At 53.0% G+C, this 24,580-nt stretch overlaps 10 protein-coding genes across 10 annotated transcripts; 5 read left to right on the forward strand and 5 right to left on the reverse strand.

Moving 5' to 3' along the window:
* Window positions 1–1,375: 1,375 nt before the first annotated feature.
* J4E84_002824 (uncharacterized protein) lies at window positions 1,376–2,687 on the forward strand (the record flags this gene model as incomplete). The annotated part of the gene is made up of 2 exons (XM_049385443.1): window positions 1,376–1,978; window positions 2,028–2,687. The coding sequence occupies 2 exons, from the start codon at window positions 1,376–1,378 to the stop codon at window positions 2,685–2,687; spliced, it is 1,263 nt and encodes a 420-aa protein (XP_049247466.1).
* Window positions 2,688–4,246: 1,559 nt separating this feature from the next.
* Window positions 4,247–5,564, forward strand: J4E84_002825 (uncharacterized protein; the record flags this gene model as incomplete). Its single annotated transcript, XM_049385444.1, has 3 exons — window positions 4,247–4,299; window positions 4,480–4,740; window positions 4,946–5,564. 3 exons carry the CDS (start codon window positions 4,247–4,249, stop codon window positions 5,562–5,564), a joined length of 933 nt encoding a protein of 310 aa, XP_049247467.1.
* Window positions 5,565–5,974: 410 nt separating this feature from the next.
* Window positions 5,975–6,749, reverse strand: J4E84_002826 (uncharacterized protein; the record flags this gene model as incomplete). Its single annotated transcript, XM_049385445.1, has 3 exons — window positions 5,975–6,258; window positions 6,316–6,642; window positions 6,695–6,749. The coding sequence occupies 3 exons, from the start codon at window positions 6,747–6,749 to the stop codon at window positions 5,975–5,977; spliced, it is 666 nt and encodes a 221-aa protein (XP_049247468.1).
* Window positions 6,750–7,390: 641 nt separating this feature from the next.
* Window positions 7,391–8,936, reverse strand: J4E84_002827 (uncharacterized protein; the record flags this gene model as incomplete). Its single annotated transcript, XM_049385446.1, has 2 exons — window positions 7,391–8,376; window positions 8,429–8,936. 2 exons carry the CDS (start codon window positions 8,934–8,936, stop codon window positions 7,391–7,393), a joined length of 1,494 nt encoding a protein of 497 aa, XP_049247469.1.
* A 1,173-nt stretch (window positions 8,937–10,109) lies between these two features.
* J4E84_002828 (uncharacterized protein) lies at window positions 10,110–12,649 on the reverse strand (the record flags this gene model as incomplete). Its single annotated transcript, XM_049385447.1, has 2 exons — window positions 10,110–11,376; window positions 11,427–12,649. The coding sequence occupies 2 exons, from the start codon at window positions 12,647–12,649 to the stop codon at window positions 10,110–10,112; spliced, it is 2,490 nt and encodes an 829-aa protein (XP_049247470.1).
* Window positions 12,650–13,208: 559 nt separating this feature from the next.
* On the forward strand, window positions 13,209–14,473 carry LYS5 (holo-[acyl-carrier-protein] synthase; the record flags this gene model as incomplete). The annotated part of the gene is made up of 3 exons (XM_049385448.1): window positions 13,209–13,267; window positions 13,319–13,721; window positions 13,769–14,473. The coding sequence occupies 3 exons, from the start codon at window positions 13,209–13,211 to the stop codon at window positions 14,471–14,473; spliced, it is 1,167 nt and encodes a 388-aa protein (XP_049247471.1).
* A 1,680-nt stretch (window positions 14,474–16,153) lies between these two features.
* Window positions 16,154–17,047, forward strand: J4E84_002830 (uncharacterized protein; the record flags this gene model as incomplete). Its single annotated transcript, XM_049385449.1, has 1 exon — window positions 16,154–17,047. The coding sequence occupies one exon, from the start codon at window positions 16,154–16,156 to the stop codon at window positions 17,045–17,047; it is 894 nt and encodes a 297-aa protein (XP_049247472.1).
* A 265-nt stretch (window positions 17,048–17,312) lies between these two features.
* On the reverse strand, window positions 17,313–18,784 carry J4E84_002831 (uncharacterized protein; the record flags this gene model as incomplete). Its single annotated transcript, XM_049385450.1, has 2 exons — window positions 17,313–18,494; window positions 18,551–18,784. The coding sequence occupies 2 exons, from the start codon at window positions 18,782–18,784 to the stop codon at window positions 17,313–17,315; spliced, it is 1,416 nt and encodes a 471-aa protein (XP_049247473.1).
* Window positions 18,785–19,374: 590 nt separating this feature from the next.
* J4E84_002832 (uncharacterized protein) lies at window positions 19,375–20,004 on the forward strand (the record flags this gene model as incomplete). Its single annotated transcript, XM_049385451.1, has 1 exon — window positions 19,375–20,004. One exon carries the CDS (start codon window positions 19,375–19,377, stop codon window positions 20,002–20,004), a length of 630 nt encoding a protein of 209 aa, XP_049247474.1.
* A 210-nt stretch (window positions 20,005–20,214) lies between these two features.
* Window positions 20,215–24,346, reverse strand: J4E84_002833 (uncharacterized protein; the record flags this gene model as incomplete). Its single annotated transcript, XM_049385452.1, has 7 exons — window positions 20,215–20,664; window positions 21,339–22,431; window positions 22,695–23,250; window positions 23,302–23,347; window positions 23,406–23,571; window positions 23,624–24,060; window positions 24,287–24,346. 7 exons carry the CDS (start codon window positions 24,344–24,346, stop codon window positions 20,215–20,217), a joined length of 2,808 nt encoding a protein of 935 aa, XP_049247475.1.
* Between the last annotated feature and the right edge of the window lie 234 nt (window positions 24,347–24,580).

Genomic DNA, 24,580 nt, shown 5'->3' on the forward strand with positions numbered 1-24,580 from the left:
CTTCCTACCCGACTTCCGGACGTCGCTCATATCCGATCACTGCCGAGGTGCTGGTTCGAGAGGAGATTGATGGGCGCCCTCACGTTTTATTCCACTCACCTCGAGCAGACTCCAGGCTTACGTCGACCCAGGCGGGACGAAAGCTCCGTTTGAATGCGCTGTTAGCCAGACGCATTGACAGCCGTTGTCTTGTGAATCCACTTTCGAAGAGAATCGGAAGAATCTGACCGATGTCGTAGGAGTAGTGAAAGAGCTGGGTATGGTGTGCCTCATAGAAGCCATGACAGCTGCCACGATAGCTGCCATGGCAAGAGTGGGGTGAAGGCTGCTCAAGGTCCCGTAGGGATGTTTCGGGCTCACGAAACATCAGATCGACGAAGATGAGTGAGCAGCCGCGACCGAGTCATTCGTTGCTCCGTGGCTGCGGCAAGGCCAGCAATAAACTGATCGTCGTGGACGACGGAACCCAGACGTTCCTCAATGAATGTAAAGACTGACTATGTTCAGGAGCCGTGCGACGAGTACTAGAAGTAGAAGATGATCGTAGAAGAAGACCGATGGAAGGTGGTGCCGGAGAAGTATAGCCATAGCCATTGATCGGTTCTGCACAACGCGAGGCAGAACAGAAGAAGCGTGAGCCGAGCACTTGGTACTTGGAACTTACTGCGACGAGCGCACGCGAAAAGATGCGCATTGAAATGACACATTGCAGCGAGAGGGAGTCTCATCGCGTCGGATGCTAGGAGTGTCGGACTGCTCACCCGGGAACCTGGTTCTTTCTTGCCGCCGCACATTGCTTTTGTTCGACGCTTGTGTTGACCTACTACAACTGCGGACTCAAAACCGGGCTCCCGGTGGGCTTTTGGTTGTGAGAAGCACGGCAAAGGGGCGGGCACCTGCTTGTATAAGTCAAGCTCTCTTTGCGCCGAGCAAACACCGGGTAAATGCCCCGCGTGAAACCTCCATCTGGGGCCCCGTGATCAAGTGCAATATATTTGAGCAAATAGCAATCTCCTAAATAGATTGTCGAAGGTTCTCTGCATGTTCTTCCGGACCGTCCTGCGCTGTCAAGATCTTGCGGCGAGGGTTCGAAACAAATGCGACATTGATAATAGGACCGAGGCAGAGCTTGCGGCCAATGGCAGCAACAGCCGCCAGGTCCATTGACGATGTTTACTAAATGCAGGCTCCAAGACATTGCGGCTCTTATATCCTGCAATATCTTGAAATTGATACATGCATGCAGTCCATTAGTACAGGGAGAGCCCGCGGCTTCATCTGGTCGTCAACGGAGCTATAAAGAGCTCCGCAGTTCGCTCCTCTGCATATTCTGCAACTGCGCCTTTCAAGTTCACGCCTAGTCAATCGTTATACAATGGCTCCTTACACCCTCATCGCGGCTACCCTTCTGGGTCTTGCCACTGCCCAAACACCAGGATCGACGCCAGAAGTGCACCCCAAGCTCAACACTTGGAAGTGCACCAAAGCGGGAGGATGCAAAGAGCAGAGCACAGCTATTGTCGTCGACTCGGCTTCCCATTACATCCATCAAAAGGGCAACTCTACACTCGGCTGTGGAAACTGGGGTAGTGCAGCCGACCCGGTTGCGTGCCCGGATGAGGAAACATGTGCGAAGAACTGCATCATGGAAGGCATCGAAGACTACTCCACAATGGGCGTCTACACTACCGGAGGCGAGCTTCGTCTGGACATGTTCAACCCCAGTGGCGGCCAAGCTAGCCCTAGGGTCTACCTCTTGGCCGAGGACGAGGAGAACTACGAGATGCTTCAACTGACCGGTAACGAGCTGGCTTTCGACGTCGACGTATCGAAGCTGCCATGCGGCATGAACGGCGCCCTTTACCTCAGCGAGATGGAGGCTGATGGTGGACGTTCTCAACTGAACCCAGGTGGCGCCTCCTATGGCACGGGATACTGTGATGCTCAGTGCTTCGTTACACCATGGATCAACGGTGTAGTAAGTACAATCTGTCTTCTCCCTCAGTACTCATGCTTACTCGTTCCAGGGAAATGTCAAGGGTCAGGGTGTTTGCTGCAACGAAATGGATATCTGGGAGGCAAACGCTCGCTCCAACCAGATCGCACCTCACACCTGCAGTACCGACGGTCTCTTTGGCTGCACAGGCGACGAGTGCGGCAAAGCTGGATTGTGCGACAAGAACGGATGCGGAGATAACCCCTACAAGCATCGAAGCTCTCCCGACTACTACGGTACTGGCCTCAAAGTCGACACCACAAAGCCTTTCACCGTCATCACCCAGTTCCCTGCCAAGGACGGCGTTCTCCAAGCCATTGTCCGCAAGTACGTCCAGGACGGCGTCGTCATTGAGAACGCCAGGAAGGAGATCATCATGGACCAGGAGTTCTGCAGTGCTCAACCTGGCGCTGAGATGTACAGCAAGCTTGGTGGCCACAAGGGCATGGGTGACGCTCTGGCCCGTGGTATGGTTCTCGCGCTGAGCATCTGGTGGGATGAGAGCGGTGCCATGCAGTGGCTTGATGGCTCAGAGTCCGGATCTGGACCATGCAATGCGACTGAAGGCTTCCCTAAGGCGATCCAACAGATTGAGAAGGCACCCACGGTCACCTTCAGCCAGATCAAGTGGGGTGAGATTGGATCCACATTCGCTGGTTCAAACTCCACCATGCGCCGTTGGAATGCGTAGGTAGTGAGCTCTCAAGTTAGCTGTAAATATAAGAATGAGCTCTTCCGTTGAGTAACGATTCCACAAATGTGTTGACATGTGATGGCGGTGAATTATTGTGCGTTTGTCAAAGTCGCGACGATGTGTTGGCGGGCGCGCGATTGTGTGAACCAGATCTGCCGAGATCATCACCAAGATCGTAATCGTATGATCGGGCATGAAGATGGTGACCGTGAGCTCTACCAGTGCGCGTGTTGGGGTCCGGACACGCGTGCGCGCATGACGTGTGATGATTGACAAACTCCCGCGTGCGGCCAATACGGAAAGCACTAGACCCCTTTCGTCATTACTACGTCAACACCAGACACAGACCTAGCTCAACCTTGCTCCTCGCTTCACGGTCTTCCAGTCATGGATCTTTGCAGTGACAACCATCATTGCGCCCTCCGGCTGTAGAGCTGTCTGTCTCTTCGCTTACTCGCCGAGACTGTGGTGCGCGCAAACCCGCCTTCTGGTCGACTTGCTGATAAGAGCTCGCAGATCGACTTTCGCAGACCATGTATCTGTACTGTATACGATATCGTCTCAACGATGGATTCATGATTGTTCTGATTCTATATGACAAGTCGCGTGTAACTGTAAGCGACGAAGCGAGATGTGTGAGACCAAGCAAGCGCCCCTACATATCTACTTAACAGCAAGCAGGCGTCCACATACGGACTGCTACCACTCATCCAAAGCTCATCTATACACCCAAAGCAAGCTCTTCCACGAAAATTTACAGACCATGTCAACAACCGATCGAGCTGAATCCGGCAAACAATCGCAATCGGACACCGAATCAACGAAGTCAGGGTCAACGATGGCATCTACCAAGTCTCTCCTTCGATCCCTACTTCCTCGTAAGCAGTCAAAAGACACTCATGAGACGAGAAGCACGGGATTACCAGCCGACACGGCGCAAGGCGGGTTGAACAGGGCCGAAGCTTTAGTCTTCTCCGCGATACATAAGTAGGAAGGTACTCAACTGATCTTGATAGTGTGGTTCGTAAACATGGCACATACTCAATAAGCTATCTTCTGATCTTTCGTGACATGTAGATCCTCACTCTACTCACCTTGACAAATCGCGAAGAGGCCTCATAGGCTGTTTTCGCATAACGGCACTTTCGCAATATGTTGAGTCGCCATCCAGAATCTACATCTAGACTCACTAACACGATCCTGATTGCAAACGCTAAGCGTTTGCACACAAGACTTAGTAATTCTTTTCCAAGTCTGCTCTTCTTCTGACCTATCATTGACCACACTCGCTTGGCTTGTGATTGCATCACAGTGCGAGACCGCGCTACCGCATGGCGTGATGATCAGGGCCATATCCACTGGGAGCCCTTCACGTCCCAGGCATTTTTCGGTCACCGTTTGCGACCCGCGAGGTACGTGCCTTAGGCTACATAGCATTACATCCAGTATACACCAGGGAACTCTCCTAGGCCCATTGTACGGTACCAAGTACATTAGGCCTATCGGTTTCCCCCCCTCTGTCTCCCGTAGTCTACACCGTACGAAAAAACGCAAGTATGTCTGTTGTAGGTTTCGGACACGACATGGACTTTGTCGACGATGATAATCAGTAAGTTGCTCTGAAGGTGTTCAGGCTATCGTCGCCGGCAGCGCCTATGATTACGACCATTGTTGCTGTCTGATGGTTCATTGCAGCCCCCTGCGTTGATCATAGCAGTGAACGTAATGAAGTCTTTTAGAACTGAGGCCAACAAGCTCTTGTTATTAGGCTATTAACATCTCCGACAAGCGCGAGCGATTTGGCTGAAGATGACCAAGTCATTGTACCGGACATCGGCTTCTCGGGCGAAGAGAGGGGAAATGATGTGTTCTTCTTTGACGCTGCTGGGGAAGACACGATGTTCCGCAGCGGTAAGAAGCGATTCAGAAAGGACGGAGTGAAGAAAGGAACGATCAAGACTGCACGGGGCAGTAAGATCACGAGCGCCAGTGGCCCACTCTCTCACCTGAGCACCGCCACCGAGAGCCCAAGTGAGTCTAGTCAGACACAGTTATACTGATTAGTACTTATACTTCTCAGGCAACTATCAATATCCTTCTTCCCAATCGCTCCATCCCTCAGTCGCGCCAATCAGTAATCGAGCGGAATCTCCATTGTTTGAACCAGAAGACGGAGAAGCTTCTGACCACGCCTTTCCTGCCCAAGGAATTACATTTCTCAATCGTTCGAGAACCCAAGGTCTATACAAACATAGCGTCATGGACGGACTGAAGCGCGCAAAAGCCACCAAGGCAGAGGTCGAGAACAACATCTCCGTACTCATGCCTCAGAACAAGAAGACAAGCACCCGTCCCAGCGTCGAAGAGGACCCCGAAAACATCCTTATCAAGACCCTCCGCCAAGATCAAAAACTCCTCTGGAGCGAGATCGCCAGCCACCTCAACCAAGAGCGCCTAAACAAAGGCGAACCAGCAACCTTCACCGACGCCGCAGTCTACAGCCGCTTCGTCCGCAACGCCCCCCGCATCGCCACCTCTGTCGGCGAAATCGGCTTCGACCCCAAGGACTACATGCACCTGCGCAACCCAAACCAGTACTCCAACGCCGAAGGAACAGGTGTGCTTAGCAAGGCGGGCAAGAAGCGCATCAAGGACTTCAACAACGCGACGGAGCTCAAGGACAACTTGCGCCATGCCGTTCCCTCAGAGGTACACGAGAATGACTTGGAGACGCCGCAGATGACGGAGCAGCTCATGGATGCGGTGGCGAAGTGTGAGCGCAACTTTTGGAAGTATGTCGCGGATGAAATGGAGAGGGCGACTGCGAAGATGTATGATGCTGAGAAGCTTTCTGAGCGCTATCACGCTATTTGAGGAGGATGGGAAGTTTTGGCCTCTCGGATGGAGCGTAGATCAGCTTTATGGTTGGTTTTGGAGGTACCGGTGTAAGCGAGACGCTCGATCGGATTCGGAGATGAGCAGTCGGTTGGTGTCATGCTAGGAGGTACCTACGAGTTTGTTACTTCAGTGGTAAATTGATCTTCGTGGTTAATATCCAGGGTATTGAGAACGAAAAGACAGAAGTTGATACATCAATATCTCATTTGTGTAAGCGATTTTGCCAAGGTGAAAGTTTCCTTGGTTCATCAAAGGGTGAACTCTATGCACGTCGTAGTATTCGCTGACTGATCTTGTCTATGAAACACCTATTTACATCTACATCGACGTAGCCTTCACGCTTGCTTCACGCAAGCATATATGCCCCTATCGCAAACCCTTTGCATCTAGCAAGTGAATGTAGGCGGACCAGGGTTGGTGTAGCTTGTAGGAATAGGGTAGTTGATGTTGATCTGGATACCCGGGTCGGTAGCCTTGTACGCGCCAGGGAACGCGACGAGGTTCGATGGCGCCTTGCTGCCGCCGCCAGTAACCTCAAGCTGTGCGCAAGACAGGTAGAACTGGGCTCCGCCTACGCTCTGAGCAGTGTGGATGGCGATGTGCTCGTTGCGCATCAGGTATTTTCCAGGTGCAATGCACTGGGGGATCTTGATGTCGTAGGTGGCAGCGCCTGCGCGAAAAGATGTTAGTATATGCCAGCAGAACGAAAGCGTTAGGGGAAACATACTCAGCCAGGTCAACTGGGAACCGAACTTGGGCTGTTCGGCGTAGATACGGAACCAAACCGCGCCGGTAGGGTCCCAGGTGTTGATGTCTGCGCCCTCTGGCACCTTGGCAAGGTACGACTGGAAGGGACCCGGGTGGTAAGCGTTCGGGTTGACGCTGACCTTTACGTTCGAGCCAGCAGCAACAGTGGTGGTCGCTGTTCCTGCTTTGAGTTGGTTGCAGCGGATGTCGTTGCTTTGCACGTTGCCGACGAATCCATTGTCTTGCCAGTTCTTGGCTTGACGGACACTAGTCCAGGCTGCGGCACCGTTGATGCTTGGGAGAGTGTCTTGAGAGGTCAGCTTGCATGTTCGGAAGGCGAGCGGTGCAACGGGACGTACAGTGAGCGCTGGCGACAGACGCAGTAGCTGCTAGCAAAACAACAGAGGACTTCATCTTGGCGAGGATCTTTGGCTGAACTTGGAGATGAGATGCAATGAATATGCAGTTGGTGCCGGCATATCAACATCTCCCGAGCGTCATATATACTCTGTCTCTTGCCCCGGGCTGGCTCGTTCGTTACGAGACACCCACCGGCAATAAGGTCGAAAGAGCCGTACCCATCGCGAAAGACCCGAACCTTGAGCGCGAATTGGCTGTAAGCGAAGGTGTACAAGACGATGTGAGTGTTGCATAGATTACGAGTGATGAAGACAATCTATTTGGTGTGCGAGGCGGCTACCAGTCGTACAACGCTAGCGACGGATGCCGCTGCCGATTTTAATTGTGGCCAATGGCAGCACCGAGCTTGCTTGAAATGTCTAAATTGCCTACGTCAACGCCATGGATCAGGCAATATACAATTTACGAGATGCGATCACACGAGTACAGATTTATGGCCTGTCTCTCCACATCGGGTAGACACAGCCTCAAAGACAAGGCGGTTGCCAACTCCGGATGTCGGACATCGCTAACGCTCACAGTGAGAATTAACATTTGCATGCTGGAGATACAGTCTAGAAGCATCATGTACTATTCTTGCTCTATAAGAAAGACTACGAACAGCTAGACGGTAAGCGTCTCTCGGAACGCGACTTCTACACACGCTCCCTCGCCTCCGCGTCCTCACTATCGTGTCTCGCACCGTACTTGCCATCATCTGCACCAGTCACAACATTCATATCCTCGTCAGCAGCCACATCAAAGCTTCTACCTCGATACTCTGGTCCCAAGGCTGTGAGAAGAATAACGTATGCATACACGCATCCCATGAAAATGCAGATCACCAGCCCGTACTTGTAACGGGTTGTCTTGCCTTTCGGTGGAAGTGGAAACCTCTCGCCAATAGTCGCTTCGATAGTCGATGAGGCAGAAGAAGCAAGGTTTCCGAGTTGATAAGATGTACCGACGACAAAAGTGCGGAATGATCCTGGTGAGAGTTCCATAAGATGGATTGGGATGACACCCCACGCGCCCTGGACGCAGAACTGTTGGAAGAAGGCTGCAGCAATGACAGCGTTGGTGGAGACGAACGTGTATGGATAGAGTAGAGCGCCGCCGATAACGCACATGACGATGATGCTGATACGGCGACCGAAAATGGATGAACAATAACCGACTACGGTACCACCGGTCATGGCGCCAAGGTTGGCGACGACTTGTGTGACTGTGACCTGGTTGGAGGAGAAGTTGTACTGGTTACTCAGCATAGTCGGATAGAGGTCCTGGCTTCCGTGCGACATGAAGTTGAAGCCCGCCATGAGCAAGACAAGATACACCAGCAAAAGCCAATGGCGCTTCAACGCAACCTTGCCTTCCTGAGCAAAGACCTTGGCTGCGTTGGGTTGTTCTTCGCGTATCCGCTTACGCTCGAGGTAAGCGTTCGTTTCTGGGAGGCAGAGACGGAAGATGATGAACAGAACTGGTGGGCCTGCACCAAACCAGAACAGCGGTCGCCATTCGTGACCGACGGTGTTGACGAACGCGCGTGCAAAGACGGTGGCTAGTAGGTACCCGAATGCATAGCCCTGTTGTAGCATACCGGAGATGATACCACGGGCCTGCTCAGGGCAGTCCTCGAGAGCTGCAATAATGTCAGCTATCTGAACGATTTAGGAATGAGAAGGGATACTCACCAGTAGCAGCAGCGTTTCCGTACAATCCACCCATGGCTATACCGAACAAAGCCCTTACTCCCAAAAACTCATTGTAGGTAGAGCAGAATCCCGTGCCCAATTCCAACACAATGAAGAGTAGGTTGTTGATGATGAAAGGCCACTTCCTCCCATACCTATCAGCCGCCAGGCCAAAGATGATACTACCTACACTTCGCAGCATGAGGACCAATGTAATACCCCATGTGATATCCGCCTTGGTTTTACCAAAGGTTTCGGCAAGATCTTCCACGGTGAGGGAAACGGTGAAGAAGTCGAACGCGTCCCAGGTCCAGGCGACAAAAGCGACGAGGAAGAAGAGCCATTGCTGGAGATTCAGCATACGCAGCAGCGCGATGGGGTTGGCGACCTTGTCGTGGGCAGGCTTGAGGGTGGGGATGCGCGTTGCGATGTAGCGACCAGCCGACATCTTTGCGGCCGGTGGCGCGAACTCGCGCTGCTCGGTAGCTTCGTATTTCTCGTCCGCCATTGTGAATTGAGGACAACCCGCGGCAACTTCAGAACGCGAAGCGTGAGGGGAAGTGCAGTCTTCTTTCTCCGAACGAAATCGACAGACTGTTGAGCTTACAAGAGCTTATAAGACACCGCGGGCGCGACGCTTTCTTTAATCCCACTAGACATGCACGCGATCATCGTTGGACCTTCCGGAAACGATACAACAGATAACCAGTGCGACCCGACCATGCATCTTCGACATCCTCATGACGTCCCCGCAACCCCGCATGTTGACCTGCCATCCAATGGCACCCCCGCGGAGAGCGGCACGATAGACCAGAGTTGGCTAGCATGCGACATGGGATGCAGCACACGACAGGGCCTACTGCGTGCTAAGAGTGGTCAAGAGGTGATAAGCGTCGCTTGGCTTGGAAAAGACGGCACAGCGAAGCTTTGTTGAAAGACGCCGAAAAGCTTGGTCGACGTCAAAGGCTTGGACGCCAACAGTCTGAACGCGCTGCACTCAGACATCCGCGGACTGTAGGAGACCAGTCAAGGCTGCGGGCTCGCACTTGATACGACACCGATTGTTGATGCTGGTTGTGGAATTTGGTTTCGTGAGCTGGTTCTAGCTCATAATGCGTACCGGCGTTGGGTCGTAAGGATGTTCCAAAGTGGAGTGAAGACGCGGTGCTGTCCCAAGGGTGGCGCGTCCATGGCTTATCCCCGCATCTGGGGATCTCAGGACACCACATTCTCGATTCTTAGTCACGACAGCATTCGTTATGACTGCGAGGTTGACGCAGTCCTGCACAAGAGCGCATGTAGCGATTGCATCGTCTCAAACGTGAATGGAAACGGGAACCAAGATATAGGCGTTGGGGCCGACAATGGTTGCAGGACATCGTACGCAGCTGGTGGCCTGGAGACAGATCTAGCTCCGAAGTTCGCGATCGGGTCGTCGCTCGGCAAAGTTGCTGGACGCCTGGCAGGCCACGAGACAATCAGAGGTTCTTGCACGGGGAATCGGATAATCATGCTTTTCATATTGATACCGAGACTGAAGTTCGTAGCCCAAAGCTAAAAGGAGGATACAGGAAGTCTAATCGCAGCGAAACGCTCATATACGCCAATTCCCAAATGCAATGCTCACGTACTCTTGTTCGTCGTCTATAGGCAAAGAAGTGACATGCGTCGTTGAGCTGACTCAAGCTCTGCTGGAGACAGCCCGGGAGCTCTCAGCAGAGCTTGCCCACTCTTCGGTGAGTCGCTCCAATTCGGTCATGCGAAGCGCCTCCTCAACACTCTGGACAAAGTGTCTTGGACCACCACACATTTCGATAATACCGCTCTTGTCGAACAGCTGGTAGACGGGGCTGGACTCTTGCGGCACCCTGCAGAAGAAGACTCTGACATCCCGCTTCCTGTAGGACTCTACAATCTCAGCCAGGACCTGGGCGCCGGCGCCGTCGAGCGACGTGACGCCGTGCACATCAAAGATGACGTTCTTGTTGTGTTCTGCACGGCGAACGCGTGGTAGGGCAGGATGCGCTTTTTCCGTGCCATGGTCTTCCAGGCGACGCAGACGGGTCTTCAGGTTGCCTGTGTTGGCGAAGGTCAAAGGCTCGGGAATCTTGACGATCAAACACCCTTCAATGAACTCGACATCACCAGGATGATGCTCCGCATTGGAGAATTGGTTGGTGGTTCCAGGCACACGGCCCAGGATTTGAATGCGGGGGCGAACTGAATGACGGATCAAACGCAGGATGGAGAGACCGATACCAACCCCAATACCACGCTTCAGGTCCCACACGATGGTGATGAAGAAGATGAGGCCCATGAGGATCAACTCTGACCAGCCACGGATTTTGAGGAAGAACTTGACATCGTGTGGTGCCTCCTCAACGAGCGAGTATGCTACGACTGAGACCATGGCGCAGAGAACGCCTTTGGGTAGGTAGTAGAAATACGGCAGCATGAAGACGGTACACAGGATAGTGATGAGGGACAACAAGACTGAACTCATTGGCGTCAAACCACCGGTGGATGCATTGACCTTGGAGCGACCGTAGCCACCGAAAGCTGGAAGCGCCATGAACAGTCCACCAGTGATGTTTGCAGTCCCCAGAGCGATGAGCTCGCGGTTCGCGCTTAATGGCATCTGGACGCCATCCTTGGTGTGATCACCGCTGCCCAGCGACTTGGCGGCAACGGAAGACTCGAAGAAGCCCAACATAGCAATAATCAAGGCCGTGTTGATGGCGTCAGACACATACTTGAGATGCGAGGTTTCGAAAGGGAAGTGAACGGTGAACAGTTTGGCGCTGGAGTTGACCTCTCCAAGGACGGCGAGGCCTTGTTGGTCAAGGCGGTATCTCCAGGTAAGCACGGCAGATAGCACGACAACGACAAATCGGTCAGGGATGTAGGCGACATTAGGGTATCGTGGTTGCAGTCGCTTCTTGAACTCTCTACGTGTTTGTTAGTGAGTATAGCATGAAGATGGTGTCTCGCAGCATACCGAAAGAACATGATGATGAAAAAGGCAGTGAAGGACATGGCACATGTGAGTCCATGGGCGCGTCCAACATTGCGAAAGAGAAAGACGACTTTGTCCAAGCAGCTGCCGTGGGATACTTGATCAGCAGCCAGTCGTGCGAGCCCCATCTGGGGAATGAGCTGGTCTACAAAGATGACTACACCGATGGCGCTGATAAAGCCTCGCAAAAAGGGCCGGCTAAGCACATTGTCAAGGAAACCGAGTCGGAAGAAGCCTGCAATCAGGATAAAGGCACCAGCCATGCATGTCACGATGCCAGCGATCTCGGCATTACGTCTACCGTCGTTGTCGCCGGTAGTACCCTTCTTGATGTTCTCACGCACGATCTCGCCGATGAGCAGCGAGCCAGGCGCCTCGGGACCGACAATCATCTGCGGACAGGTGCCCAGCACAGCGTATATGAGAGGGTTCAGGGCGAAGCTGTAGAGACCGTGAACAGGCGGCAGGTGGGCGAGGTTGGAGGCATAGGAGAGGGCCATGGGGATGTAGAACGAGGCCATGGTGATGGCTGCGATGAGGTCGCCCTTGAAGTAGCGCCACTTGTACTGCTGCGTCCAGTTGAGGACGGGGATGTAGTACTTGAGGTACATCATGCGCTTGTCCTTGATGCCATGGCGCTCAGCGAGCCAGCGCGTCGTGCTCATCTTCTGCCCGTTCCCCTTGTTCAGCACGCCGTCTGCAAAGGCGTCGCCCAGGAGAGCGTGTGCCTCGTCGGGCGCATCGCCCTCTGCCGTCTCGCGGATGCCAGGAAAGGTGCCGCCGAAGCTCTGCTCCGAGTGGATGCTGCCCGCGAAGCTGCCATAGTTGCGATGTGCCGCCGGCCTTCCCTCGGCCCGGTTGAAGGTGCCCCAGTCCTGCTGGTTCAGCAGGCGCGTGCGCACCGTGGGCTCGAGGTCGATCTCGATGATGCCGCCGGGGGAAGCGACTTCCTCATGGGTTGAGTGTACTGACGTCGCATCCGTCGCCGGGTGGATGCCGTCGGTGGAGAACTCGAGGTCGTGGGGCGCGGCGCTGCTCGACGGCTGGGGCTCGTCGTCGTCGTGATAGCGGCGGGGACGCATGGTTTCCTCGGGCGAGCTGGACCTGTCCGAGGGCGCATGAGCCTGGCGGAGCTGGCTGGGCGTCGAAGGCGCGTGTGCGTGCCGGGCACTGGCATTGGAAGAGTCGCGCGAATGTGAAGCCATGCTGCGCGATAGTGATAGTGATATCGAGGTGCAAGCACCAGCGAATCGGAGGCGAGGTAATAGCCGTACTATGGACGGCGACGCGAGTGCGAGCAGCTTTTCGCAGCAGCAACCATAGCGCTCCCGAGGCAGAACAGACGAGGGAAAAGCATGGACGTCGTGGTGCAGCGTATTTTCCACGCCGGCAGAGGATCCCACCTAGCTTGCTCAGTCCAGCGCCGCCGGCCGTCGAGCAATGCACGTGCGAGGCGCTGCAATGTCATCCAGACCGCCGCCCCACTACTGGTCAGATATGTCTCAAGCCTCACGTCGCGGCTGTGGCTATGTCATCGCACGTCTCTATGGGCCAACGGTGCAGCCCTGCAGTAGCGCCGTTCTCGGAGCTCGAATTTGGAGTCCCGGCGAAAAAGGCCATGGAGTCATCGTGGGCTTCAGTCCGCGCCGACTATTCCCCACACTCCGAGATCCGATACCTCATAAGTAGAGCACATTTAGAGACAGCATTGAATTGATCACTCTTTTTGAACATCCGAAGACGTCCAGTCATCTACCACACACCATGTCGTTCCCTACACTACACGCCCGCGCAGAGGCCAAACCTCTTGAGCACCGTTCGTGGTGAGTACACTAGACCAATCTATGTATATACTTGACTAAGAATGTACCCAGCCTCACTCCCACCACCACCAAGAAGCTGCTCGATGCTGGCTACCCCGTCGTCGTCGAGCGCTCGCCCAAGGACCCCAACTACGCCCGCATCTTCAAGGACGAGGAGTTTGAGCAGGCAGGCGCGACCCTCATCGAGGAAGGCGCATACAAGAATGCGCCCAAGGACGACCGCATCATCATCGGACTGAAGGAGCTACCCGAAGACAAGTTCCCGCTCGAGCACACCTTCGTACACTTTGCGCATTGCTACAAGCAGCAGGGCGGCTGGGAGAACGTTCTCGCTAGGTTCCCCCGCGGTGGAGGCACCCTGTACGACCTCGAGTTCCTGCAGGATGAATCGGGCAGGCGCGTTGCGGCCTTTGGCTACCACGCGGGTTTCGTCGGCGCCGCCCTGGCCATCAAGGTTAGTTGAGCCGACTACTACAATGCCGCCATACTGACAGCTGCTAGACCTGGGCGTGGCAGCTCACCCACCCAAAAGGCGAGCCTCTTCCCGGCCTAGAAACCTTCACCGAAGGACGGGGGTACTACAACAACGAGAGCGAGCTGATCGCCCAGCTCAAGGAAGATGTTGCCGCTGGTGAGAAGGTTGCTGGTCACAAGCCCACCAGTCTGGTACTGGGTGCCCTCGGACGATGTGGCTCCGGTGCTGTCGACCTGCTGGAGAAGATTGGCTGCCCAGAGATCAAGAAGTGGGATCTGGCTGAGACCAAGGAGCGCGACGGCCCCTACCCCGAGATCGTCGAGTCGGACATCTTCGTCAACTGCATCTACCTCTCCAAGCCCATCCCACCCTTTGTCAACAAGGAGAGCCTCCAGTCACCAGGCCGCAGACTCAGTGTCGTCTGCGATGTCTCATGCGACACCACCAACCCACATAACCCCATTCCCATCTACGACATCAACACCACTTTCGACAAGCCCACAGTCGAGGTCCCTGTTGAGGGTGACGGCCCGAGGTTGTCCGTCATCTCCATCGACCACCTGCCGTCTGCGCTACCCCGCGAGTCATCAGAGGCGTTCAGCAATGCTTTGCTGCCCAGCCTCATGGCCCTCAAGGACCGAGCATCTACACCAGTATGGCAAGGCGCAGAGAAGCTGTTCCAGGAGAAGGTCCAGACGCTACCAGGCGGTGTCCCCAAGAAGGAAGTATAGGACTTCTCGCGTGTAGCATTCTCAATGCTGATATGCTGATATGAAGTTACGAAATGAAGAGTAGAAATGAATCACCATATGCATGGCAAGGCCAACAGCATTGCAACTGGCCCTGTCACTTCATTGATGCCCACTGTGCTAATGGAACTTACATTCCTCGAGGTCTTGTCAACTCTGTTACAAGGACTACGACGAGGCTGTTTCTACTCAATGGATCGGTCATATGGTATACAGACCTTCCTACGAGCCTCCACCTGTCAGCAGAGACAATGAAATCCGAGCCATCACTGAAATTGGCTCACCGCAAAGAATAAATGCGTATAAGAACACACCGTCTTCTGTAGTAAGAATCGCCGTAGAGGATGTCTGATTGATGTCATTATTGTAGCTGGGTGCGCTAGTTTCCCGCCTTCGCAGCGCCAATGCGATCCATGCATCATGCACCTGGGGGCACATTAATCACACTACTCGAGTTATCTGAGAAGCCTTGTACCATGTTTTATAGTTCATGTCGTCTTTGTGAAAGTATGTCTTCGTCGATTACCCACGATGGCTCTGTTTGATCGGAGCCTTGGCAAGTAAGACAGCCTGACGCGTCATATGAGGATCAACACGCGAGTAAGACCGGGACGGCCCTCTTCAACAACGTGCTTCTCACGCCGAGACACACTCTATCGACAAATGGCGGCGCGCAAAGAGCGAAATAATGGCAAGTCACCTCTTCAACGTTCGTGTGAGTGCTTGCAATGCGCCGCAGACCGCGTGTAATGTTCGCGCGGCCAACTGTGTCAGAAGCGCTCTCACCGCTGCCCAGAATGTCTGCATTTTCCCCGACGTCAGACGTGACGAACCTCTTATCTCATTCCGAACGATACCTAACCACCAATACAATTGCATGAGAGTGGCTTGCATGTAGACTGGGTCGATCACGACGACAACTTTAAGTGTACAGCGCCTTCCCTCGCGGTCATGCTAGAAGAGCCGACTACCACGGCATGAACATGAACTGCCATCGCGGGATGCACAGCCGAATGGTTTTTCAAACACCCGTCTCTTTTTTTCGAGTTTTGCGACCAATAATTCGAGGGCGGCTGCTTATTTCCTATTTTGAAACATCAGTCTGACTACACCAACACCTTTTGGAACCTAAAAAAAAATTAAACCTAAACACCCGTCTAGGCGTTGCGGCATGTCAGATTGACTCGGCCCTAATCAAGCCACCAAAGGAACGACTTATAACACCGTCTTACCTCATCTTCAAACATCGACCTGTCATCTCATCCATCCACGTTACCTACACCAACCTGGTCTTTCCCAGTATCTCCATCGTTTAACCTCAGTAGCAAGATACGCGCTCGCTTTATTACTATGTGGAATCAGCTTCGCTCCTCCTTCGGCTTCCTAAAACCGCCAGAGTCCATGCATCGATACATGCCTGTCGGCCAGGTGTCCGCAACACGCTCTCGCACCCGTCTCGCAATCATAACGGCATCCTGCATCATCGTCGCTCTCGCTGTCCTCTCAATATCTACTCATCCCCTGGAGAAGGCGAGGCAGTATGGGATACTCAAGTCTAGCGAGGCGTCCATGCATGACCCCATACCCAGCATCGTACATTATGTGCAGATAAAAAAAGACGCAACATCAACCCTGAGATTTCCGTTTTCAAGCTTCCTTACCATGTGCGCCGCAGTCATGTACATTGAACCGACGCAGATCTACATGCATACCGACTTCAACGACTCCGAGATTAGGAATGCCAGCGAGCACGGTGACCGGTGGACCAAGGCAGTCATCAACACCTTCGCAAACATCACCACCTGGAACCGAGTAGATGTGCCCAACTTTGCCGGCCAGAACCAGGATCAAGAAATCTCCGCCATCCAGCACAAGTCAGACTTCATCCGCTGGGAGGCGATCGCGAAAATTGGCGGGATCTATATGGACTGGGATGTTGTACCTCTGCGACCTCTAACGCCCCTGCTCAATGCTGGCTTTGCTTTTATCGGCGGCCGGCATTATGGCGGCGCCCGTGAAGGCGGTGGCATCAACGGCACCATCAACAACGGTGTCTTCTTGACCAAGCCAAACAGCACAATGGCGCGAATCGTCGTGCGCGAGCAACATGCCGGCTTCGACGGTAGATGGGAAGCAAATCTACAGAGCATGACCAGGATCGCCGAGCGTCTCGTCCCAATCCCGAACGAAGTCCTGATACTTGACCGCACCGCTTTTGCCCCCACACACTGGTTTAAAGAGAGCACTGACCCTCTCTTCAAACCCAACGAAGGCAATCCATCGCCTGTTCCCCAGCTCATCAACTCTACCGACCCAATGGAGCTGTACGACAACGCCATTGCAAATAGACGAAGGCGTGCGCAGTGGGAAATGGACTTTTCTTCGACATACATGCTGCATGGATTCGCTATGCATGAGTACTACAAGTACATCAACCCGAGCACTATCTTGAGCAGGACCAGCAACTTTGGAGTCGCGACATACGATATCGTGAGACATATGGTGGACCAGGGTTATATCAGCGGAAACGAAGGAGATGACCGCACCGAATCATGACAGGCACATACTAGTAGTCTTGTGTTGTAGATTTCATTACGTTCCTGTACAATAGACAAGGTCGTGGCCTGTAGCCACCGGATCAAGACCCCTTAGCGAAAGCATTTTAGACTCTTACAACCGATTCATAAGATCTTAAGACGCGTGCTTAAAGAGAGAAGTAAGAATAATGTACCTATAGGTGTAGTAGTAAAGGCTAGACTATAAATAAAGATTCTTTCCGTAGACTTCTCTACACATGTAACAAATCCTAAGCATTATCGTCCTAGACACCTACACAAAAATGCGTATCCGCCCACATATTCCTGCAATCATCGCCGACACCCGGGTTCCATTTGACAAAGTTAGCCAGGGAGATTTTCTGATAGCTAATAATCTGACTGCACGTCACGCCCTTGGCTGCAAAATGGAATTTCTTGCAATTCGTTACCATGCCAGGTTGGGTTGGTCGTGGGGTCTGGACGCCGTTGCCTGCCGACGTAGTCGTGGTTGGGGGTGTAGTAGTAGGAGACCCGACGACGCTCACGCATACGTTGACGTCGGATTGCATGCCGGAACAATCGCTGTCCACGGTGGGGTTCCATTTGACGAAATCGGCCAGGCTGATCTTCTGGTAGCTGATGACTTGGTTGCAGGTGACGCCACGCGCGATCCAGTGGAACTTGTTGCAATTGGTTACCATGCCTGACTGGGTAGGGAGCGGCGTGGAGATGCCGTTGCCCGTTGTTGTAGGCTTGGTGGTCGTAGGCATGGTGGTCGTAGAGGGTGGTGTGGTTGTGGTGACTGGGCGCGTAGTAGGTGTTCCGGGAATACCAACGCAGTAATAGGTGTCTGCCCAAATACCACTGCAGTCTGTGTTGACAGCGGGATTCCACGCTACGAATTCGCCGAGTGTAAAGGTGCCGTATTGCTTCACAATCTTGTCGCAGTTGTCGCCTCGGACGGCAAAGTAGAAACTCGTGCAACTTGAGATCAGGCCATCTTGGGTAGGCGAGGGCTTTGCTGGTCCTGCCGAGGTCGTAGGACGCTGTGTTGTGGTGGCTGGCACGGTTGACGTGGATGGTCTTGTGCTCGGTGTTCCAGGTATGCCAACACAGTAGTAGGTGTCTTTCCAGAGGCCATCGCAACTAGCACCTACAGCGGGGTTCCATGCAACAAAGTCATCGTAGCTGAACGTTCCGTATGACGCAACAATCTTGTTACAGTTGTCGTTGGCGACGGCAAAGTAAAAGCTTGTGCATGATGCAATAAGACCGGGCTGTGTGGGTGCTGGCTTGGGTGCGCTGGTGACAGTGGCGGTAGCGGTTGTAGATATACGCGAGGTGGTGGAAGGAGCGCTCGTAGCACTACTCTTCGCGCTTGTAGGACGAGGCAGTCCGAAATTGACCTCAACGCAATACGCCTGTCCGATATTGATGCCGCTACAGTCTGCTTTGACGCTGGGGTTCTGCGCGAGAAGTGTGAGCAAGATTGTGGATACGTGAGAGTAGCATAACGACTTACGTAGTCAAAGAACTGGTCAAAGGTCAAGCCCCAGTCAGACTGAAAAGCCGCACAGGTACTGAAACCGGTACGGGCTGTATCATAGTAGCTGCAATCCGAGGCGGTATCGGGAGCTACTGGACCGTCTTGACGCCGACCGATATGGCCTTCGCTGTAGTCCCTCTTTCTTCCTGCACCTGGCAGCGCCACTGCAGCGCCGACCAGGAGCAGATCAAAGACGATGGAGTACCGCATTGCTAGACTTGCGCCGAGGGGAGGATTGATGATGTCGTACCAAATGTGTAGACAATGAACAGCATAATATACACCAGCCACCAAACCTATTGATACCTTGAACGCTCAGGCGACTGCACCAGTCCTACGCCTTCGATGTCTAGCGTTATTGGTTTGCATCCTTCAAATCTATTTCGCCGTTTGCAGTCCGTCGACATGAAGCCGGCGGACATTACGCTGACCTTGCGCATATAGCGATGCGCTTGAGGTAAGCGCAAATGCAAAGTCTCATGCAGGGCGGAGTGGGTCGGTTGAAGGTTTTTCGTTGCCAAGTTAATCTACGTATCCTGGGATGCCGCGCCGGCTGCATTCCCAAAGGAGTAAGTCTGTATGCAGGTTTTGTGATGCCAAGTGGCGGCCTGATGAGGCTAGCGCTCGTTTGCTATACCTAGGTACCTAGGTATACATAACCCTGGTCAGACCTCGGGAATCCCGCAAGCTTTCTGGTCGCACGTATACCCACTATCGTACGTGCTTCAGTCTCACATCGCCAACCCGTCTTTCGCGCTTGCACTCGCAAATTACCTGACGCTACGACCTTCACCGCCACCATGCCACCATCAGTCCAGAAGTTTCTAGACGATCTAAACCAACATCCCGTGACCGTGCCCTTCGTCGACGTTCCGAATGACATGCCTTATTGGGGCTTCACTATCTACCGGACATACTACGGCCCTGGATCGGATCAGCGGTGGAGCGAATTGCTCCAGCGAATGACTACTGAAACTAAGCTCGACCTCGAGAGCCAAGACGGGGCTGAAGACGACACGACTAGCACTGCAAAGGCTTGGTCTCTATTCAAACTCGACGCTCGATCAGACTCTACAGTGTTAGATGGCTTGACGCTGGAGCAGGTTCGACAGCTGTACGTGGAGGGAGTTGGAGGCCGGCCGATGAACGCAGCCGACAACCCGTTTCGAGTCTTCTTCTTGGCTGACGCTGAGGCGCTAGTGGGCTCCGATTTTGATAGTGCTCTGATCAAGGTCGTGGCAGCAGAGTACGATGCCGCTGCTTGTGTACCTGTGAACTGGAAATTTGGTCCGCAGCGTTATTTTGGATGGATGAGGATGCCAGTGCGGTGTGTACTGGCTCTATGGTTCACGCTAGAGCACAAATTTCTTCAAGAAATTGTCGATTCCACTGCCGGTGGCCCGGGCGCATTATGGGACCGCCCGCTGTGATGAGGCGGAAGAATACAGGGCTACACATTCATAGGGAGGAATCAGTTGGGAAACAATTCAAAATCGACTGTATGCTAGTATTTCACGATGTTATATTCTGCAATACAATGACTATGTTAAGATTCTGTCTTGGTATTGGCATTCCTACTTGGTACGTTGAGAAGGACAAACGTGACGATATTCACATTCCCGCAGCAGTCATGCGACCGCCTAGAACATGTGGTCAGTCTTAATATACAAAGTCGGCAGTGCTGCCTGCAAGCTGCTCAGAGCGTCAAGTATCTGCTGAGCCTCTGCACCCGTTCTGACTCCCCAATGTTTCCGCAACTTGGTGATAGTATCCATGCACCAGTTCTTGGTATGGCCGACGAGCTTCTCGAAGAAATCTATAATCCACTCCGACCAATAATCACCAATCGTTGTCAGATCGTTCGGATTGTTTGCGTTGTGAATTTGCTGGGAGTGTCGCCATTGAGCGCCCGCGTTGTTGACAATTTGCGTCAGGCGGTAGTTGACATTCGGGTCACCCTCGTAGTTGAGGTAGCGGATCGTCGCTATTGCTGCCTTGATTCTCCTCAAGATTTTCTGGGCGCCGACCACGCCGTTATCTAATTCAGTCTTCACATTGGTGTCACTCATGGCATCGTGGAGCTGCATCAGCTGTTGACACACGAATAAGTCAGCTTTCGTGCAGGAAGATCGACAACAACTCGCCATCAAGACAGTAAGGCTGACTCCACTTACATTGGTTTTCACATCATGGATCTCTTCGGACAGCAACACAAAATACGCCCGATTCTCTTTGCTTCCAATACATTCCATGACGCGAGCGTACGTATGCTGAAAATAGGGGTCCGTGGAAGAGCCAGCGTCTCCTGGTAGGGGTGGTGCACCTAGTAGGACGGGTGCTGTCTCTGCTTGGACGAAATAGGATACTGCCACCCGTCCAGTGACCGCCGTAGCGCCGCTTCGAAGCCTGGCAAAACAAAGGTGAGCTGACATCTCGTGTGGTAAAACGCATCAGGTACTTACACCCCATTGGAAGCGTCTCTCATGAATCGAGCGATGAGCTGGCCATCAAATGGATGCTCCACTGATTTATTGTAAGCCAATGCACGTCATACTCCTCAAGATATCGGAGACATACTCTCAACTCTTCGGGACTGTGTCGGCAGGCTGATGCGGTGTATACGCGGATTTCCACAGTCATCAACATCTTCAAATTCGATAACCTCGTCCATGATTGGCTCGGTGGGAGGTAGATCATTGATTTGTAAATACTGCGACGCATTAGTCAATCGCCGAGGGATTAATGAGCGTTATCAAAGACCTACCTCAGGCATAGTTATGGTTATACGATGATTTGGATTGACACCTCCGTTGATCTCAACGCGGTAGTCTCTGGCGCGTCCCACCCTCTTAGCAAGAGTGTGATCGGAGGAATGACTCAATGCATGTCGGTGGACGTAGTGATGATGATGGTGGCGAGATGGAATGGAGCGTGCAAGCCGTGCTGGGCTCGCAGCGTCCTTGTCGTAGGAGGGATCGTAGCATACTAGTGTTTTCGAACCGCCCGCTGCGCGGGAATTCCAATAGTTGAGGCTGCACATGATCTCATATGCAACTTCAATCGGACCTCGTGACTTGTAAATGTCGAGTTCAGTAACGAATTCCCGCAATTTTGGAAATTTCAAGCTGCTGTATGTGGTTCCCATGGCTTTGTTCCAGGCTTCGCTCATCAAATCGTACATTGATGATGATGCTGTTTTGGCAATTAATCCCAACAACAGCTGATGAGTAACGTCGTATGGGGAGTCGAGGTCTCTCTTGATCAGAGAGAGTGAGTCGCGCTTGCCGAACGTCTGAGGAACGCTACATCTTGGATCCTTGATGTACTCTTCGAGGGCATCGCGGTACTCTTCCAGTTTGGGGTTCTCAATTTGAATTGTTTCCGAAATGTTGGGAACGCAGCATAATGCTTTGTATGACCATTCGGCACAGTCACCACCATAGCTCAAGCCGACTCGCACGCGATTGTTGGGGCAACCGCTGAGACACCACCCGTCGGGAGCGCCGGAAGGTATGAAACCGTGGTTGGTGTAGAACTCGCAGTCTGAGAACCTCTCCTTCTTGTCGCTACTGTCGTAACAGTACTTCCGTTCCTCTGGGGGGTCTACAGCTTCAAGCTGGAACTTGTAGTAGGCGTTGCAGACGGCACCTCCCGATCCTCTTGACGCACCGCCAATCATATCGGTCTTCTTGGGGTCTGAGACGGGGCATCCGGACGTCTTATCGCAGTTGGGGGCTTCACCCCATTCGCCCTTGGTATAGAGCTTCATGCTCCTCGTGTCGGTGGTGCAGCAGGCTGCCTGGTAAGTCAAAACCTTCTTGCAGTACTCGTTGTTCCCGCCGACTTCTACGCTCCCGCTGGGGCATTCAGAATCACAGTCACCATTGTTGTGACTATACCATCCGCATGTCGGGCGATTAGAGTCTGACGGGCAACACCAACTGTGAAGTCCGCGTCCACCGCAGCCGGTCTCGTCGATCATGTATTCGTCATCTCTGGCTCCAGGATCACTGCGTTTCACATGCACCCATCCAGACGGGCAACCTTTGCACTGGTTAGTAAACTGATCCGAAGCATAGTAAGCAGATACATACTCTCGCCGCAATTTGACCATTTGCACTGGTCACGAGGAACTTCGAGGTCCTCATACGCGTTGTCAGACCCATCGGTGACGGGCTGTGCAGATATCTTGCGGTTAGCAGCCTTGGCTAGAGCCTTGTGATATTTGGCGTCTTTGGTATCGTGGCTAATGGCCCAGACCATCAATCCTCCCAAGCACAAGGTCTGCGCATACTCCGACTTCATGATTAGAGTTTCTTCATCATCATAGGAAACCCACTGGTTTCCCCACGTGACGACCTTGGTGGCTTCCTTCTTGTACAAGACCGGAGAGATGCCGCGTGCCTCGATGATGTCATCAATCTCAGAGTTCAAGAGAATGCCGACTTCCTTGCTGCAGTCGCCTTTCCGGCCGCCGGACTGGTAGGTGCAACCAGGCTTGTTGCAGGTGGCTGTGGTCATGGTAAATGTGCGTCCGTAGAAAGCCAGTCCCAGAACAACTTGGGACGGGTCGATATCGTTGCGCCAAAGCAGATCAAGGGCCATGTCGATCTCTGTCAGGTTGGTGTGGCTGTTGAGGAAAGCTCCGGTAAACTTGTTGCCTTGATCCCAGGTTCCTACATATTTGATCAGCAGCGATTAGTACGAAGACGTCGAGTTCTTCTCACCGTGTAGATCGTATGACATGATGTTGAACCAGTTCACACTATCAGCCTACCAGAAAGTTAGAATCTCATGTTCAAGAGGTATCAGGCTTCCTCATAAAACGTACCAGGTTGACCAAGTCGAAGTGCTGCAAGTACCAGTAAGACGCTGGAAGCGTAATGGTGAGACCTTTGCTGGAGGCAGATAGCGTCTTCTTGAGCCGAGCCATGAACTTTGGGAAGTTGTCGAAATCGGCTTTCCGACCGGCACGTTCCTCTGATACAGGATACTCCCTATACAAGGGTACGGTCAGCGGTGATCAGTGGAAAGAAAGACAAATCTTACCAGTCCAAGTCAAGACCATCAAATCCATATGTAGACATGAATGATAGTACTGACTCCATGAAGGCCTTCTGTCTCGGCACAGAGGCTGCGAGATCAGAGAACGTGGTAGCTGTTGGGCCGGGATCGTTGAAGGCCCAACCACCGATCGCGATGTAGACTTTCAGGTTAGGGTCTCTCTTCTTCAACAGCGTCAAACGCTTGTAGAGGTTGACATCTTCGGGGGAGGATGGTGCTATCTTGAACGTCTTCGGGTCAATGACAGCGAAAGCAAAGTTGATGTGAGTGTAGACTACAATAGGGATTTGCTCAGGCAAAAACACGTTGCATGACCGAGTGGTAGCCCAGCCCTCATAGTAGCCAACAACACGGGCGTTGCCGTTGTTCTTCGAGCATGTCTTGTGCTTGACTTTCTTGTCACCGCAGAATTGTTCAGTAGTCTGGAGCCATCATTAGTAAAAGATCAGTGAAGTCAAGGTTGCCGTACACCGCAGAACCCATGCTTCGAGCAGCAGACGTTCAATGGGCATTTCTCGCGTTCAGCCCATTCCGACCCATAGCCGGGATCACACTCTGACTTTCGGTCGCAATTTCCCTTGCATGTATCACCGCAGTCTACAACGTTCATCAGAAAGGCACATCTGCTGGTATGTTTCCTGTACTCACAATCTGGACCAAAGCCACACGATCCAAACTCGCTACAGCATCCAATTGCACATGGACCATTGTCGCATCGGTCCTGAGCCAAACCCCAGATAGCAAAGAACAAGACGGTGAAGAGCACTCCGGTAAGACGCATAGTTTCGAATGATGATTCAGTATGACAGTACGTCTTGTGGTAGATCTGGTGACCTCTCTATCGCATTCAAAAGTGTGCCTACAGTCGCACTGTTCATCGCAAAAGCCAAGGCACCCAAATTTGGACAAGCCTCATAGCTTTTCCCGTGGCCTGTCGGTCGC

Source organism: Alternaria hordeiaustralica (genome assembly GCF_023758085.1).
Source record: "Alternaria hordeiaustralica strain BMP 2776 chromosome Unknown scaffold_3, whole genome shotgun sequence".
Classification (NCBI taxonomy): domain Eukaryota; kingdom Fungi; phylum Ascomycota; class Dothideomycetes; order Pleosporales; family Pleosporaceae; genus Alternaria; species Alternaria hordeiaustralica.